The 13,552-nt window shown below is 38.0% G+C and overlaps 1 protein-coding gene across 4 annotated transcripts in view; it reads right to left on the bottom strand.

Moving 5' to 3' along the window:
• Positions 1–13,552, bottom strand: part of LOC111713948 (titin homolog) — a 17,448-nt gene extending 3,896 nt beyond the window's left edge. For 2 of the 4 annotated variants that reach the window (XM_023488948.1, XM_023488960.1), the window contains exons 1-12: positions 13,424–13,552; positions 13,039–13,161; positions 11,576–11,896; positions 11,267–11,474; positions 10,801–11,139; positions 9,894–10,444; positions 9,014–9,387; positions 8,832–8,921; positions 6,485–7,943; positions 3,991–6,288; positions 3,195–3,509; positions 7–3,119 (exon numbers count right to left, since the gene is read on the bottom strand). In XM_023488948.1, the coding sequence (XP_023344716.1) occupies positions 7–3,119; positions 3,195–3,509; positions 3,991–6,288; positions 6,485–7,943; positions 8,832–8,921; positions 9,014–9,387; positions 9,894–10,444; positions 10,801–11,139; positions 11,267–11,474; positions 11,576–11,651 (8,823 nt within the window). In that variant the 5' untranslated portion in view covers positions 11,652–11,896; positions 13,039–13,161; positions 13,424–13,552. The remainder of the gene's footprint in view (positions 1–6; positions 3,120–3,194; positions 3,510–3,990; positions 6,289–6,484; positions 7,944–8,831; positions 8,922–9,013; positions 9,388–9,893; positions 10,445–10,800; positions 11,140–11,266; positions 11,475–11,575; positions 11,897–13,038; positions 13,162–13,423) is intronic. The other 2 variants (XM_023488967.1, XM_023488954.1) reach the window with 2 other exon arrangements.

Here is a 13,552-nt window from a genome sequence, read left to right as displayed (position 1 = left end):
AACAACCTCCTCTTGTTCTTGCTCAGCAACCTTCTCTTGTTCTTGTTTAACAACCTTCCTTTGTTCTTGCTCAGCAACCTTCTCTTGATTTTGTTCAGCAACCTTCTCTTGTTCTTGCTCAGCAACTTTCTCTTGTTCTTGTTCAACAACCTTTATTTGTTCTGGTTCAGGTTCAACAACCTTCACTTCATCTTTACTAGGAAGATTTTCTTTTTCATGTTTAAGAACATTTTCCTGTTCACTGTAAGAAGTGTTATATTCTTCTTGATGATGAACATTAACCTGTTCTTTTTCCAAAACCTTTGTCTGTTCTTGGTCTACAACCCTCTTAGGTTCGTTTTCACCCACCTTCTCATCCACATTCTCTTCCTTTTCAAGTTCTGGATTATGATTGTCAACATATGTTTGCGCACAGATTTTATTCAAATCACGATCTTTGACCTTGATTGCAGTTTGGTATAGAAATGTTTTACTTTGCTTTTTCACAGAATCATTTTCTACAGTTTTCTTTTCTGTTGTTCTTTCTAAGTTCTGATCGACATTAGTGAATAATTCTTTGCTCAAATTCTCTGTCAAATCTTCAATATTCTCCAAGTTTTGGCCTCTATCTTTCTCTTCTTCTAAAGATTGAAGTATACCTTGCTTCTCAGGACTAATGTCTTGTTCATCTTGTGCATTATGCAAAACAGATTTGTCCTGCTCATTTTCTTCTTCAAGAATAAAATCAGATTTGTCCTGCTCATTTTCTTCTTCTAGAATCAAAACAGATTTTTCCTGTTCTTTTTCTCCTTTAAGAATCAAAACAGATTGGTCTTGCTCTTTTTCTTCTTCTTCAAGAATCAAAACAGATTTGTCCTGCTCTTTTTCTTTTTCTTCAAGAAGCAAAACAGATTTGTCCTGCTCTTTTTCTTCTTCAAGAAGCAGAACAGATTTTTCCTGCTCTTTTTCTTCTTCAAGAAGTAAAACAGATTTGTCTTGCTCTTTTTCTACTTCAAGAAGCAAAACAGATTTTTCCTGCTCTTTTTCTTCTTCAAGAAGCAAAACTGATTTGCTCCGCTCCTTTTCTTTTTCTTCTTCAAGAATCAATGAAGAAGAAAAAGAATCTAAGGATTCACTTAACTCAGTTTTAGAACAAACTTTAACCATAGGATTTTTTAGGTTTCTACTTTTTGTTTCCTTTTCGCTCTCGTGTATGTTGGAATCGTCGGTTTCTTTCTTGTCCCCTACATTTAGTAGGGTTGACCCAGAAACCAATTCTTCACTCACCAAACTTGGAGCTGGGGTCAAGGACGGGTTATCACTAATTGTTTTTATTTCATCTAAACTAGCTGCAGAAATCTGACTAGAAACATTTACTTCGTTTCCCTCCTCCTCGAAATCAATCTCAAAAATAGATCTTTGTTGGCTGCAGGTTGGTTCATGCTGTGCATATTTAGATACAAATTGTTCAGGTACAAGATTAGAAGCATTTACTGGACTAGAAACTAATAAAGCAGGTACAGACGCTTTATTCTTCAACACGGTCCTTTCTAAAGAACTACTCTGAGATACTCCTGAGATGGAATCTACTGGAAGAGAGGGTGTATCAGATTCAGTAACAGGATCAGGTGGGGATAATTCACTCAAAAGATTTTCTATCGAATTTTTCCTTTTTTGTGTTTCAGACACTTCTTTAAATGCTGTTGAAAGGGAAGGGTGAGTACTGTTTGTAGAATGTATTAAGGAAGGTTTCATAATGTCGGCTTCATGAGCTGGAGGAAGTATTGCTAAAGTTGATGATGGAGAAGTTGTATAAGAAGGGTCACTTGTAGAAGATTCAAGAAACTCAGTTGCGGCATGGATTTCAGACGTTGTAAATAGTGGAGAAGATTCTTTAGTTACTGGCGGGGTTTGTTTGTGTAAATCTTCAGTAGTGACTGGTGGAGATGAAATGGGTTCTGCACTAGCTGATAGCAAAGAAGGTTTAGAAACGACTGGTTCAAGAGCTTGAGAAGAAGAACCAGGAACGAGTTCTAAAGAAGAAGTTAACAGAGCAGGTGTGGTTAACTCTACTGAAGAAAATGCAGACAAAGAAGGTTCGTCATTAACTGATGGAAGAAGAGAATCATCTGCTGTTGAAACCGCTGGAAGGTCTGAAGTTACAGCAACTGGTAGCAAGTGTTGAGACGGGGTTGATGCAGATTCACAAACTTTAGTAATAATCTCGGATGGTCTTGGAGGATCTGCTGAACCAGGTAGAAAAGTAGAAATTTGATCATTCAGGACTGCTGAAACTCGTAATTTAGCAGAGATTTTCTCTGCCGAACCAGATAAAATAGGAGGGATTTGCTCTTTTGGAACTGCTGATAGAGGAAAATCAGCAGAGATGTGCTCTGTTGGGACTGCTGAAACAGATGTAACATCAGAGATTTGCTCTAACGGAACTGCTGAAACAGGAAGACGTTGCTCTGTGGGGACTGCTGAAGCAGGGACGTTAGCAGAGGAGGGTTGAGAGGGGACTGCTGAAACAGGGATGTCAGCAGAGAAGGATTGGGAGGGAACTGCTGAAACAGTGATATCACCAGAGGAGGGTTGGAAGGGGACTGCTGAAACATGTACTTCAGCAGAGGAGGGTTGGAAGGGGACTGCTGAAACAGGGACTTCAGCAGAGGAGGGTTGGAAGGGGACTGCTGAAACAGAGACTTCAGTAGAGGAGGGTTGGGAGGGTACTACTGAAATAGGGATATCCGCAGAGGAGGATTGGGAGGGGACTGCTGAAACAGGGACTTCAGCAGAGGAATGTTGGGAGGGGACTGCTGAAACAGGGACTTCAGCAGAGGAGGATTGGTAGGAGACTGCTGAAACATGGACTTCAGCAGAGCAGGGGTGGTATGGGACTGCTGAAACAGGGACTTCAGCAGAGGAGGGTTGGGAGGCGACTGCTGAAACAGAGACTTGGGAGGGGACTGCTGAAACAGGGACTTGGGAGGGGACTTCTGAAACAGGGACTTCAGCAGACGAGAATACTGATGAAACAGGGACTTCAGCAAAGGAGGGTTGGGAGGGTACTGTTGAAACCGGGACCTCAGCAGAGGAGGGTTGGGAGGGGACTGCTGAAACAGGGACTTCAGCAGAGGAGAATACTGATGAAACAGGGACTTCAGCAAAGGAGGGTTGGGAGGGTACTGTTGAAACCGGGACCTCAGCAGAGGAGGGTTGGGAGGGGACTGCTGAAACAGGGACTTCAGCAGAGGAGGGTTGAGAGGGGACTGTAGAAACAGGCAGATCTGCAGAAATGGACTGATTTGGGATTACTGGAGCAGTCAGATCTGAGGATATGGACTGGGACAGTTCTTCTAGGATTGGTATTAGTGGAGCAGGTTGGTGATTTGAGGTTGGCTGAATTACTGGACCATCTAGGTTTACTGATGGATCAGGATCTAACCTTTCCAGGAATACGGATGGTACATGAGCAGAAGGCTGTGGGTCGGTGTTAGATAAGGGAGAATCCAATGATTGTGAAACATGTCCTAAAAATAAAAACATTTAATGAAGAATATTTTGGACCTTTAAATTTCCAATCCATTTATAAAAAAGCACAAGTAATTTAATTTCTGCTTTTAAATATTTACATAACTTGAAAATTTATTTGCAACAATTAATCGCTTGAATTTGTTTTTCATACATTAAAGGCCAAACAGTAAAAGTCTTATTAAGAGTCAAAATATAACATGTCCAATGTACATTCCACCCAATTAGTACAACATATTATTTGAACCCTGCGGTCTTAAGGGTCTTATCAATATTGTGCTGTATAGCAAATTTTTTCTAATTTGAAGTTTAGTTCACTATCATGAATAAACCACCATTAAAACAAAATAAAACCCCTAAATCTAGATCAAACAAAGCTCTAAAGGTAACGTTGTCAATCGGAAATGCCACTCTGTAAATCAAGGGCCACCTGAAATAACGTCCACAGTCCCTTTAACTAATTTTTCAAAATTGTATTACCTTTATCTTGATTTGGACAGAAGATTTCCTCAAATGAGTTCCCCTGTTCCTCCAGGTCATACTGGAAGAATGGAGACCCCTGCTGGTCAAAATCTGATTCCCTGGATCCAAGTAGAGAAGTCTGAAGTTCAGCAATAGATGCAATTGCTTGATCTAACTCCACGAATCCAACTCCTCCCTGGATACTCGCAACCTTCTCCTGCAGGTTGGTGCTGTGGTTAACCATCGAAAGGTTCCGGTTTGAGATGGATGCAATGGCCTGATCCAGCTGAGAAACTGGATTTTCAGGTTCATCAACAACAGGTTCTAATGGAGCTACTGGTGCAGGGAGCTCAGGACGCGGAACAGGAATGGCAGGTTTATTCCTGCATTCAATGGTTGGACAACAGAAACATGAAAATGGAATTTTCTCTTGAACCGGATTGTTTGGTCTTGATTCCGTCCTTGTCTCTATTATAATATCATCATCTTCCCCTGCAAGTTTACTACAGATTTCTACAATATCGTCCGTGTCATCGTCAGGAAGATCAGAAACATCGATTATGTCATCGTTGATATGATTAGATTGCCTGCCGACCTCAATAATGTCGTCAAGGTCCTCTGTAACGGGGTTGAGAACTACTAACTTGTTTTCCGACCCTTTCTTATCAGACAAAGAGTCAATTGTATCCATTAGGTTTCTGCGCCCTAGACTCAACTTATTTAAAAGAATTGAGCTCTCAGGGTTCGGAGTTGGTTTCTCTTCCTTGACAGCAAATAGATCGGTTCTTAGAGATATTTTGGGCTTAGTACCAGAACTAGGACAAGATACAAGAGAAATTAATGGACTTTGAGGTTTAACTTCTATTTTCTCATCTTTTATATTTACATCTTTATTCTCTCTAGTTGGTGTTTTCTTTATTGTAGCAGGAGATTTAACATTGCTTTCTTGAATAATCTTAATTTCATCTTTACAAGGTTCGGGTTTATCAAGCTTACTCTGAACCTCCTCAAAACTAACCCAACCTTCCGGAACATATCTTGTTTTAGGAGTATATTCAACTCCTTCGAATTTACTTGACTTTTCCTGGTTTCTCTTTAAGGAAATCTTTATCCGGCATGGCTTCTCCGTCTTGCAGTTTCGTGCCAGGGTTTTAATCTTCAGTTTCGGAGTTCTGTTTCGTCCGCTGTTGGAGATTTTAAGGACTAACTTTCCGACTGGACTTGGATCTGCGACCCAACCTCCATCCGAACTTCTCATTATTTTCATTGTCAGTGGGGATGCAAACTTATTCTCTTCCTTAGCCTTGACTTTACTAACTGGAGTACACATATCTTTGGCCAGGGTTTTAAGTCTCTGTTTTATACTGGAGAAGCTTCGTGACAAAGATTTATAATCGTCAAACTTCTCCTGGTTCTCCTCTTCAGAGAAATGGTCACATTGTGAGGGTTCTTTTACTACTTCCCGGGGGGCTGGAGTTTTCTTTTTTCTTCCGCGCTTCCCACCTCCTTTAGCAAGTTTCAAGGGGATCATATTCAAAGATTCATTCTTGGATTTAGACAAGGATTGATCTTGAGGCATCAAATCCTTGATATTTGGTGCTAGCGATGCTATCTTTAAAGCGGGCAGTAGTGGTGTTGAAGCAGAACTAAGAGCTGGAGATGATGTTAATGATGGTGATACAGATGAAAGTTGTAAACTGGGATGCGTCGGCAAACTTTTAACTAACTGATCAGGTACTTGGTTTATATACAATTGACTGGGCTTGGAGTCAGGGTTCACAGACGTTAGTGGCTCAAGGTTCCCACTAGATCCTAATTTCTCCGGGTCTGTCGGATTAACGTCCGGTACAGGCGGATTCAAATTTTGAACAGGAGGAGTAGGTTCAGGAGTGCTTGCTGTTGCAGGTATCACTGCAGGAGAGACGGGTGTAGTTAAATTAAAGTCTGGGACAGGAACTCTAAGGTTTGGATCGGGCAAACCATGGGAAGGATTGATTGCAGGGTTCACGCTTTTAAACGGAGTCGAAATTAAGGAAAGGTTGGAGAAAGGAGAATTAAACGCTGGGTTGGATGGAAAACTTGGTCCGGTGGGAAGAAAATGCGAAGGAGTAGAAGGATAAACTCCTAGTGCTGGAGGGGTAGAATTAAATGAACCGGATAATCCTAAAGGATTGATTCCAATACCAAAGGACGAAGGGTTTAATGCCAGACCAGTTTCCGGTTCTGTAGTTTCCGGAGAGAGAACCGATAAAATTCTATCCAGCGCGGTATGATCGAAATCTGGCGAGTTAGGCTCCGAATCGAAGTTTAGACCACCTAGATTAATTAATTTAATTGTCATGACCAACGAGTTTCACACAGTGTTTGTCAAAAACATTTAGCAAAAAAGAAACATTTTTTTATAAAATAAAAGTTCAAAAATCCTATGTTTTTAGTTCTTACAGTCTATAACAAAGGAAGTTAATATGAAAAGAAAGTTTAAAAATATATCATGACATTTAAATAAAAATTCCTTGGACTGAAAAATCGTCTTCATCAGGAGAGAACATCGGTTGTTCAGCTACAACTACGCTGGTATTAACGGTCAAAGGTTCTATGGAAGAGACTATTGAAGTTGAAGGTGTCACCACACTTGGAGCAGGTTCATCCCGAACCTCAGGTTTCTTTGAACTTTTAAATACATTTTCTTTTTGTTGCTGAGATGAGGAAATCGAAGGAGAAAGTTTCTGTTTTGCAGGTTCTGAGAGAAGTGAGTCAAAAAGTAAATTCTTAGTTGCAGCATACGAATTTATGGTTTCTTCAAGCTCAAGATTTTTAACCTTGGGCTTAATAGGACTACTCTCTTGATCACTGGGTAGTTTAAGATTATCAGAGCTTGTATCCTGTTCTCCATCCTTCTCAGCGATATCTTCAAGGTTAGGTTCAAGATTTGTGAGAGCCGGAAAAGGGCTGATGGGTTTTTCAGAAACTGTAGGTTCAGGAGTTTTAGGACAGATTTGAGGAGTTACAGCGGCCTTCTCAATTACAGGACTGATTCTCTCCGGAGTTGGTTCATGCACAGAGAGTTCTAGTATTGGCAGAGAGGGTTTAGTAGACTCTAGCAGTTGGATGGTTGGCTTATTTAACAGAATCTCATCTTCATTTGTTGAAGTATTTAGTTGGGAAGATGCGATTATGGGATCATTTAATGGGTTCACAGGCTCTGTATTCGAAGGGATCGGGGCATCAGACGAACCACTTGGTTCTGATTCTGCAGGAATATTGGACTCACCACAGATATCTTCAGAACCCTTGGTTTCAACACCTGTTTTATCCTCGGAAGGTTGAGGTTGAACACCAACTCCATTTTCTGAATCTTGAAATCTAGGTTTGGATTTAATTGCCACAATAGGCGTGGTCATTACAGGTTTATCTGGGTCCATATTTTTTGTTTCTTTCTCATCCGTTTCCATTTCTTCAGACTTAGTTTCTTCTTCAGGTTTCGGTTCTTCCTTGCTTTCTAATTTCTCTTCAACTGCTGTTTTTCTAGGACGCAGTCGTCGTAGAACTTTCGGTGTAATTTTAGTTTTAAGTTGTTTAGATTTAGCGACAGCTTTCTTTATTAATTTCTTAGATTTCTCCATGGTAGGAGAAGGTCTGTGTAATCTAGCACTAGCTCTAGTAGATATGGAAACTTTTGATATTGAACTAGCAATCTTCTCTACACCGGTATCTTCAGCCTTCTCTTCGTCCTCGCCCTTCTCTATACCGGTATCTTCAGCCTTCTCTTCGTCCTTGCCCTTCTCTTCAGCTTTCTCAATCTTTGCTTCTTCTGTAACTTTCTTCTTAACGTTGGTTTTAACAAATATTTTCTTTTTTGTTTTCACTTTGGGTTTTGTTACAGGTTTTTCCGTTCCGGTTTTCGTTTTCTCAAGGTTGCGTTTCAATCTCTGGAGATAAAGCATAGCTTTTTTACGCAGTTCTTTCTCCTCCTAAATATTGACAAATTAGTTAAAACAAACATGTATATACAGGGTGTCCCACGAAACATGACAGTATGCAGGACGACTTGAATGTCGTCTTGATTTTTGATATAATTTGCTGCGTTTATTTGTCAACCTAATTTTAGAAGTAAATTTCTAGAGATAATAATCACAAAATTTCCCTTGTCCTGCCATTTCCAAAATGTGGTCTGCCTTTTTTGTGCTTTCAATATTGCCCGAGATATGAAGAATTTCGTTCAGATTTCGACAATTTTGCTTTTATTTAACAAAATTGAAATCTGAACCAAACTCTTTATATCTCAGGTAATATTGAAAGCACAAAAAACGCAGACCACTTTTTGGAAATGCCAGGGCTAGGAGAATTATGTGATAATTATTTCAAGAATCATACATGTTAAAGTAGACAGAAGACTAAATGTCACAAATAAATTCAAATACCAAAGACGACTTTCAAGTCGTCTTCCTATTGTCATGTTTCGTGGGACACCCTGTAGTATGATGTATGTCACATTTGACTTATCGTAAAAAATTTTACTTCGTTTTTTAAAATAGCCTTAAACATGACATAAAGGGACTGTAAGCGTAATTTCAAATGGCCCTACATGCAAAGATGACCGTGCTCGATTCACAATGGCACCCTTGAACCCTTCAGGTATAAATTAGATATCAATGTTTTTAATCTTAAAAACTGATTATTTTCCACTGTGGGTTCTACTGCAGGAAACATATAATAATTAAACACTTATAAACCTAAAACGACAGAATATGCCACATTTTTTAACTAATAAAGGGTTGAAGGATCAGACAGTGTCAAATTAGTATTGATGGTCCCTTAAAACTACGCTTACAGTCCCTTTAAATGAAACAGGGACTTACTTGAGTAAAGTCGACGGCGGTTTCGGAAGATTCAGAATTTTCAGGAGACTGAACATTTTTCGACAATCTTTCTGCTCGTTTTAAAATCACCTGTAATAGAATAAAATTTAAGATTATTTTATTAAAAATAAAAAAATTCATGGGTTCTAAAAAAAGTTGTTGCTTTTTTTAAGAATTCTTACCTCTTCCATAGCTGGAGTATTCTCTGCAGTGGTGAGTTCCTGTGAGAGAAACCTTGCCTGCAGTTCAGCTTTCCTTTGCTTGTTAAACTCAACCAACTGATCCTTCAAGGACATTTCTCTCTTCTTATCCTGTAAATCCTTCAGCGCTGCCATAATCCTACACATCTCCGGAGTTGGGTTCTTCAGGATTTCTAATTGTCTCCGACGGATCTCTTCCTCCCTCACCTTCTGTTCCTCCTCGTCCTTCTCATCTCTGTTGTTCCGAGCAACCGTCTCCGGGTTCTGTTTGAGAACTTCCTCCCAGTTCCAGGAACCGTGAGTTCCTTCTTCAATCTTACTCCGGGTTCTTCGAGTAGAAGTAGAATCATCTCCACCTATATTATATATATCAAGTATTGAGTTAAACTGCAATATTGATAAACTAAGCTTTAATTGCGAAGGCTTAGTCAAGTTTAAGTTCAGATTCAATCTCATTTTAGATGTCTGGTTCAATAAAATTGCTTAATGTGATAATTTTCGTCCACATCTCTATCCATCATACTATACAATTCATTTTATCACTGAAAAACTGGCACACATTGCTTGTTGTGTTTGTCAGGGGTGTATATTTTCCTGAAAAATCATTCACCCCCCCTCCTCTTTTAAAAATAATTTTTTCTCCCAGAAGTTATATCTATAACATTTTTTAGGGTTTAATTCACTGATTTGAAGAAAATAAATAATTTTAAAGTGAAAAGTGGGATTTTTTTTTTGAAAAACTTGCATTTGTGTTTAATTTTTCTCCCCCCCCCCACAACCTTCCTAATTCTCAAAAGTAAACACCCCGCCCCAGTGTTTTGTGCCTTTTTCATTTAAAATAATGATTTAAATGAATATTTACCTCTACTAGATTCATCAATGTTAAAATCTTCAATTCCTCTACTCAGCTCCTCATCAAACCCACTCATTGCATTATCATCCTGGAGCAGTTTCTTCGCTCTCTTTCCTATTTTACGCTTAGGCGGAGCAGGTTTAGAGAAAATGAGCTTTCCTTCCGCACCCCGGCTCTGGGTTTTAATAGCAGCATTAAACATCTCCCTAATTTTAGCATAGTCTGGATCAGTGTCGAAATCCATATCGGAGACGTAATCCAAGAACTCTTCGAGAACTTTAGGATACTCCTCCGGTTGGAAACACTTGGCCAAGAATCCAACCCTGTTGGACATGTAGAACTTTTTCTGGTTCTCAACATTCTCCGGAGTATCAGGATCCATATCCTGGATCCAGGGTAGGGTTCCGGAGCACCAGTGAACCAGGTTGTATCCAAGGGTTTCAAAATCTCCTCTACGGGAGTGCGCCCCGATGTGAGCGTCCCTACTGGTGTACTCCAGGGTTCCGTCGTGTGCCCTCCTCTCATCTGCCTCACAGGGTTTATGAAACCCGTATCCATTCCTTTAAACAACAAAACTATCTCATCAACAACAATTTTAACATAATGTTTTAATTTTGGTTATGATCATAATGTTAAGTCTCAAAATATTATGATTGAAATTTCAATTTATGATTTCACAATTATTACCGTTTACAGAAAAAAAATCATGTTTTAAAGAAACTAAAAATTGTATAATGACAAATTAGAAATAAAAGAGAAAAAGTAATCAATTGATAAACCAAAATATTGAATTATAAAGATATGAAAATTAAAAAACAGACATCAACATAATAAAATATTAACAAATAATTAACTTAATTTCTAAATTTGAATATCCTAGCGATAAAATCTTTTTTTAGTTAACCGAAATTAATACCTGTATTTACAAGCAAGACCAAAATCCACGAGAAATATATTATCAGCATTCTCAGGCAGTGCTCCAACTAGAAGATTCTGCGCCTTGATATCATTGTGTACATAACTCTTGGAGTGTAGAAACTCCAGTGAATCGAGGACCTCCAGCCCTACCCGGAGAACTGTAACCAGGGGGAACGGTTTCTCTCCGCTCTTGAAATGTTTCTCCAGGTCGGAACCAAGTTTATCAATCACGATGAACCGAAGTTTCTTGTCTTCGTACATAAAAGAACCGAATCCGTGACAGCACGGCATCCCGACATATCCTTCCGTATCCTCCTTCAAGGTTTTCCATCCGATCCTTTGGAAAATTAAAAAGATTTTATTAAAATTGTTAAAATATAGGGTTTTGAAATGAATTAAAAATGCAATATTTTTTACTGGAATATTAGGATTTTTTTAAAATTACAAAGTTTTAAAAAAATTACCTCTGAGAAGGCATTCCAACCCTAGCGAAAAAATGCATCTCTGTGAAAAGTGGTCCATTGGCGTGGGGTTCAAGTTTAACAACAAAATTTGCTTTCTCCTTCTTAAATACATCTCCGTCACACGCCAGATATACATCACCGAAAGCTCCAGATCCAATCGGTTTCCCGAGGATCCATTTTTTATTCCGAACATCGGTGATTACGACACCTAAATCATTCAAACCTATTGGATTTTAATTAAATTTTAAGAAAAATTAATAAAAAAAAGAATTTTGCAAAAAAAATTTTTTTTATAGGTTTGAAGATTCCCTTCTTCAATTTTAGGCGCAAGATCGCAGCCAAACCCGGCTTTCCTCTCATCATCCTCATTATCCTTCTTCCCCATTACGGGTTTAAGGTTGGCAACTTTTCATTTTTAATCATAGTTCTGAAAATCTTAATTTGTTACAAAAATTCTTTAAAATACATTAAACATTGTTAACAGAAAATTTTTTGACTTGGTTTCAGGTATCTCGGTGTCCATTGGTTTTGTTAAGTCTATTCTTCAGAATCTTCTTTAATCGAGTATTTCATGAGAGAATAAGATGCAGAGGAAATCATTATGTTTCTGTCAACTGTATTCTTCCTTCCCTAAATAAATAATAGATTAAGACAAAATATTTTGTTCATTTTCATGTTCATGTATGACTAAACTCAGAGGAATGAACAGAAAAAATAGTTTTTATTTAATTGTAAACTGTAATTCAGTATGTTTGAAAAAAAAGAGTAAAAGGTTTAAATACCCCTCCTTAAACAAGCCGCGCTCCCCCCTCCCCCTCCCCCCGATTTACGTAAAAGTTCGTTAATTAGATCGACCCCTACCCCCACTTTGTACACATATATCTAAACAGTTTGTTTTTAATCTTTGTGACAGAAACAATCTCAAGGAATAATAATGCCTTAAAACATTTTTTTTAAAGTGAATATTTGCAAATTATCTTTTATCCATCTCATAATCTGAGTTCTTTTCCCTTATGTTCATTTGACAGCCCAATTTTCTTTCTTTTTCTGTTTTATATGTTTCTATGCATATCAACCTTGTTGTGAATAAAATCTCCTTGAAGTAGAAACATATAAAACAGAATAGAAAATTGGGGGGGGGTGAGCCATTATTTTTGACCCTATTCATTTGACAACACCCAGATTCTTCTTTTTTTGATGCTTCTGTATTCCCTGGGTTCCTAGCTTTTGATTTACATACATACATGTACAAACATTTTCATTTTGGAGGTCATTTTAGGACATTAGATGATCAAACACTGGATTCATTGCTGCTACTATATTTCCTGGGTTCCTAGTCCCCTACATCAAATGTGTCAACTCCACCATCCCCTTTGAAAAACAGGACAATTTTGGTCTTTGGTCGATTTTTTCCCATCATTTTTTTTTCTTTCGACATTTTTTAAAATTTGGCTTTAAGGGTAATTCAAATTGCACCCCGCGACCTGCTGGCTTACCGACGCTCTAGCACCCTCGTAAGTGAAGCGATCCGGCTGGCAAGCACATTTTTGAAACTATTTTCTTTTTCTGTAATCTTTTTTTTGACTCTTTGTGTACCAAAAATAGAAACTAAAACAGATTTGAACCAATTTCGGTCCAATATTTTTTTGAGACCTTAAACGAACCAAAGCTTAAAAAAAGTTGATCATATTTCTTCTTTAATTTTAGGATTTATATCTTAAAGCAGGGATATTTGTCTAGTTTATTAAATTTTGATAAAATTAATAAGAAACCTGAAAGGCAAGTTGATTACTCTTGGTTGCCACCTTCTTGAGAAACAGGCTCTGTAGGAATTCCATTGCTACAACCTCATCTACTCCAGCCAGAAGCAGGATTTCCTCCTCATCCTCGGATTGCTAAAAAATATTATTTAAAAATGCTGCTTCGTGGACAAAAAGTTAGAAAATTATCGTAGTTATAATCTTAAAAATAAATTCTGCAGTTTAATAGTTTAAATTTTAATAATAATTGTTGTATCCTGCAATTCAAGTTTATAAGATGATCATTTTCGAGATTATTTTTGTTCAGAAAGGAAAAAATGCAACTTCGGAATTTTGAATTCAATTTGATGTGACTTTCAAAAAAAAGTCGGGATTTAGATCAATAAGAAAAACTTACCTTCCTGATGTTTTTCTTAACACTTGTTACGGAAGTTCTGCTTGGTTTGGCCAACACCATTTTCAGTCTCTGTAATATAAAATACAATACGATACATTAATTATTTGTACACGAAGATTGCGCTGACCC

This window comes from Eurytemora carolleeae, unplaced genomic scaffold, assembly GCF_000591075.1.
Source record: "Eurytemora carolleeae unplaced genomic scaffold, Eaff_2.0 scaffold84, whole genome shotgun sequence".
In the NCBI taxonomy this organism is placed as follows: domain Eukaryota; kingdom Metazoa; phylum Arthropoda; class Copepoda; order Calanoida; family Temoridae; genus Eurytemora; species Eurytemora carolleeae.
Note: the sequence above shows the minus strand (reverse complement) of the source record. Positions and strands in the feature narration are given on the sequence as shown.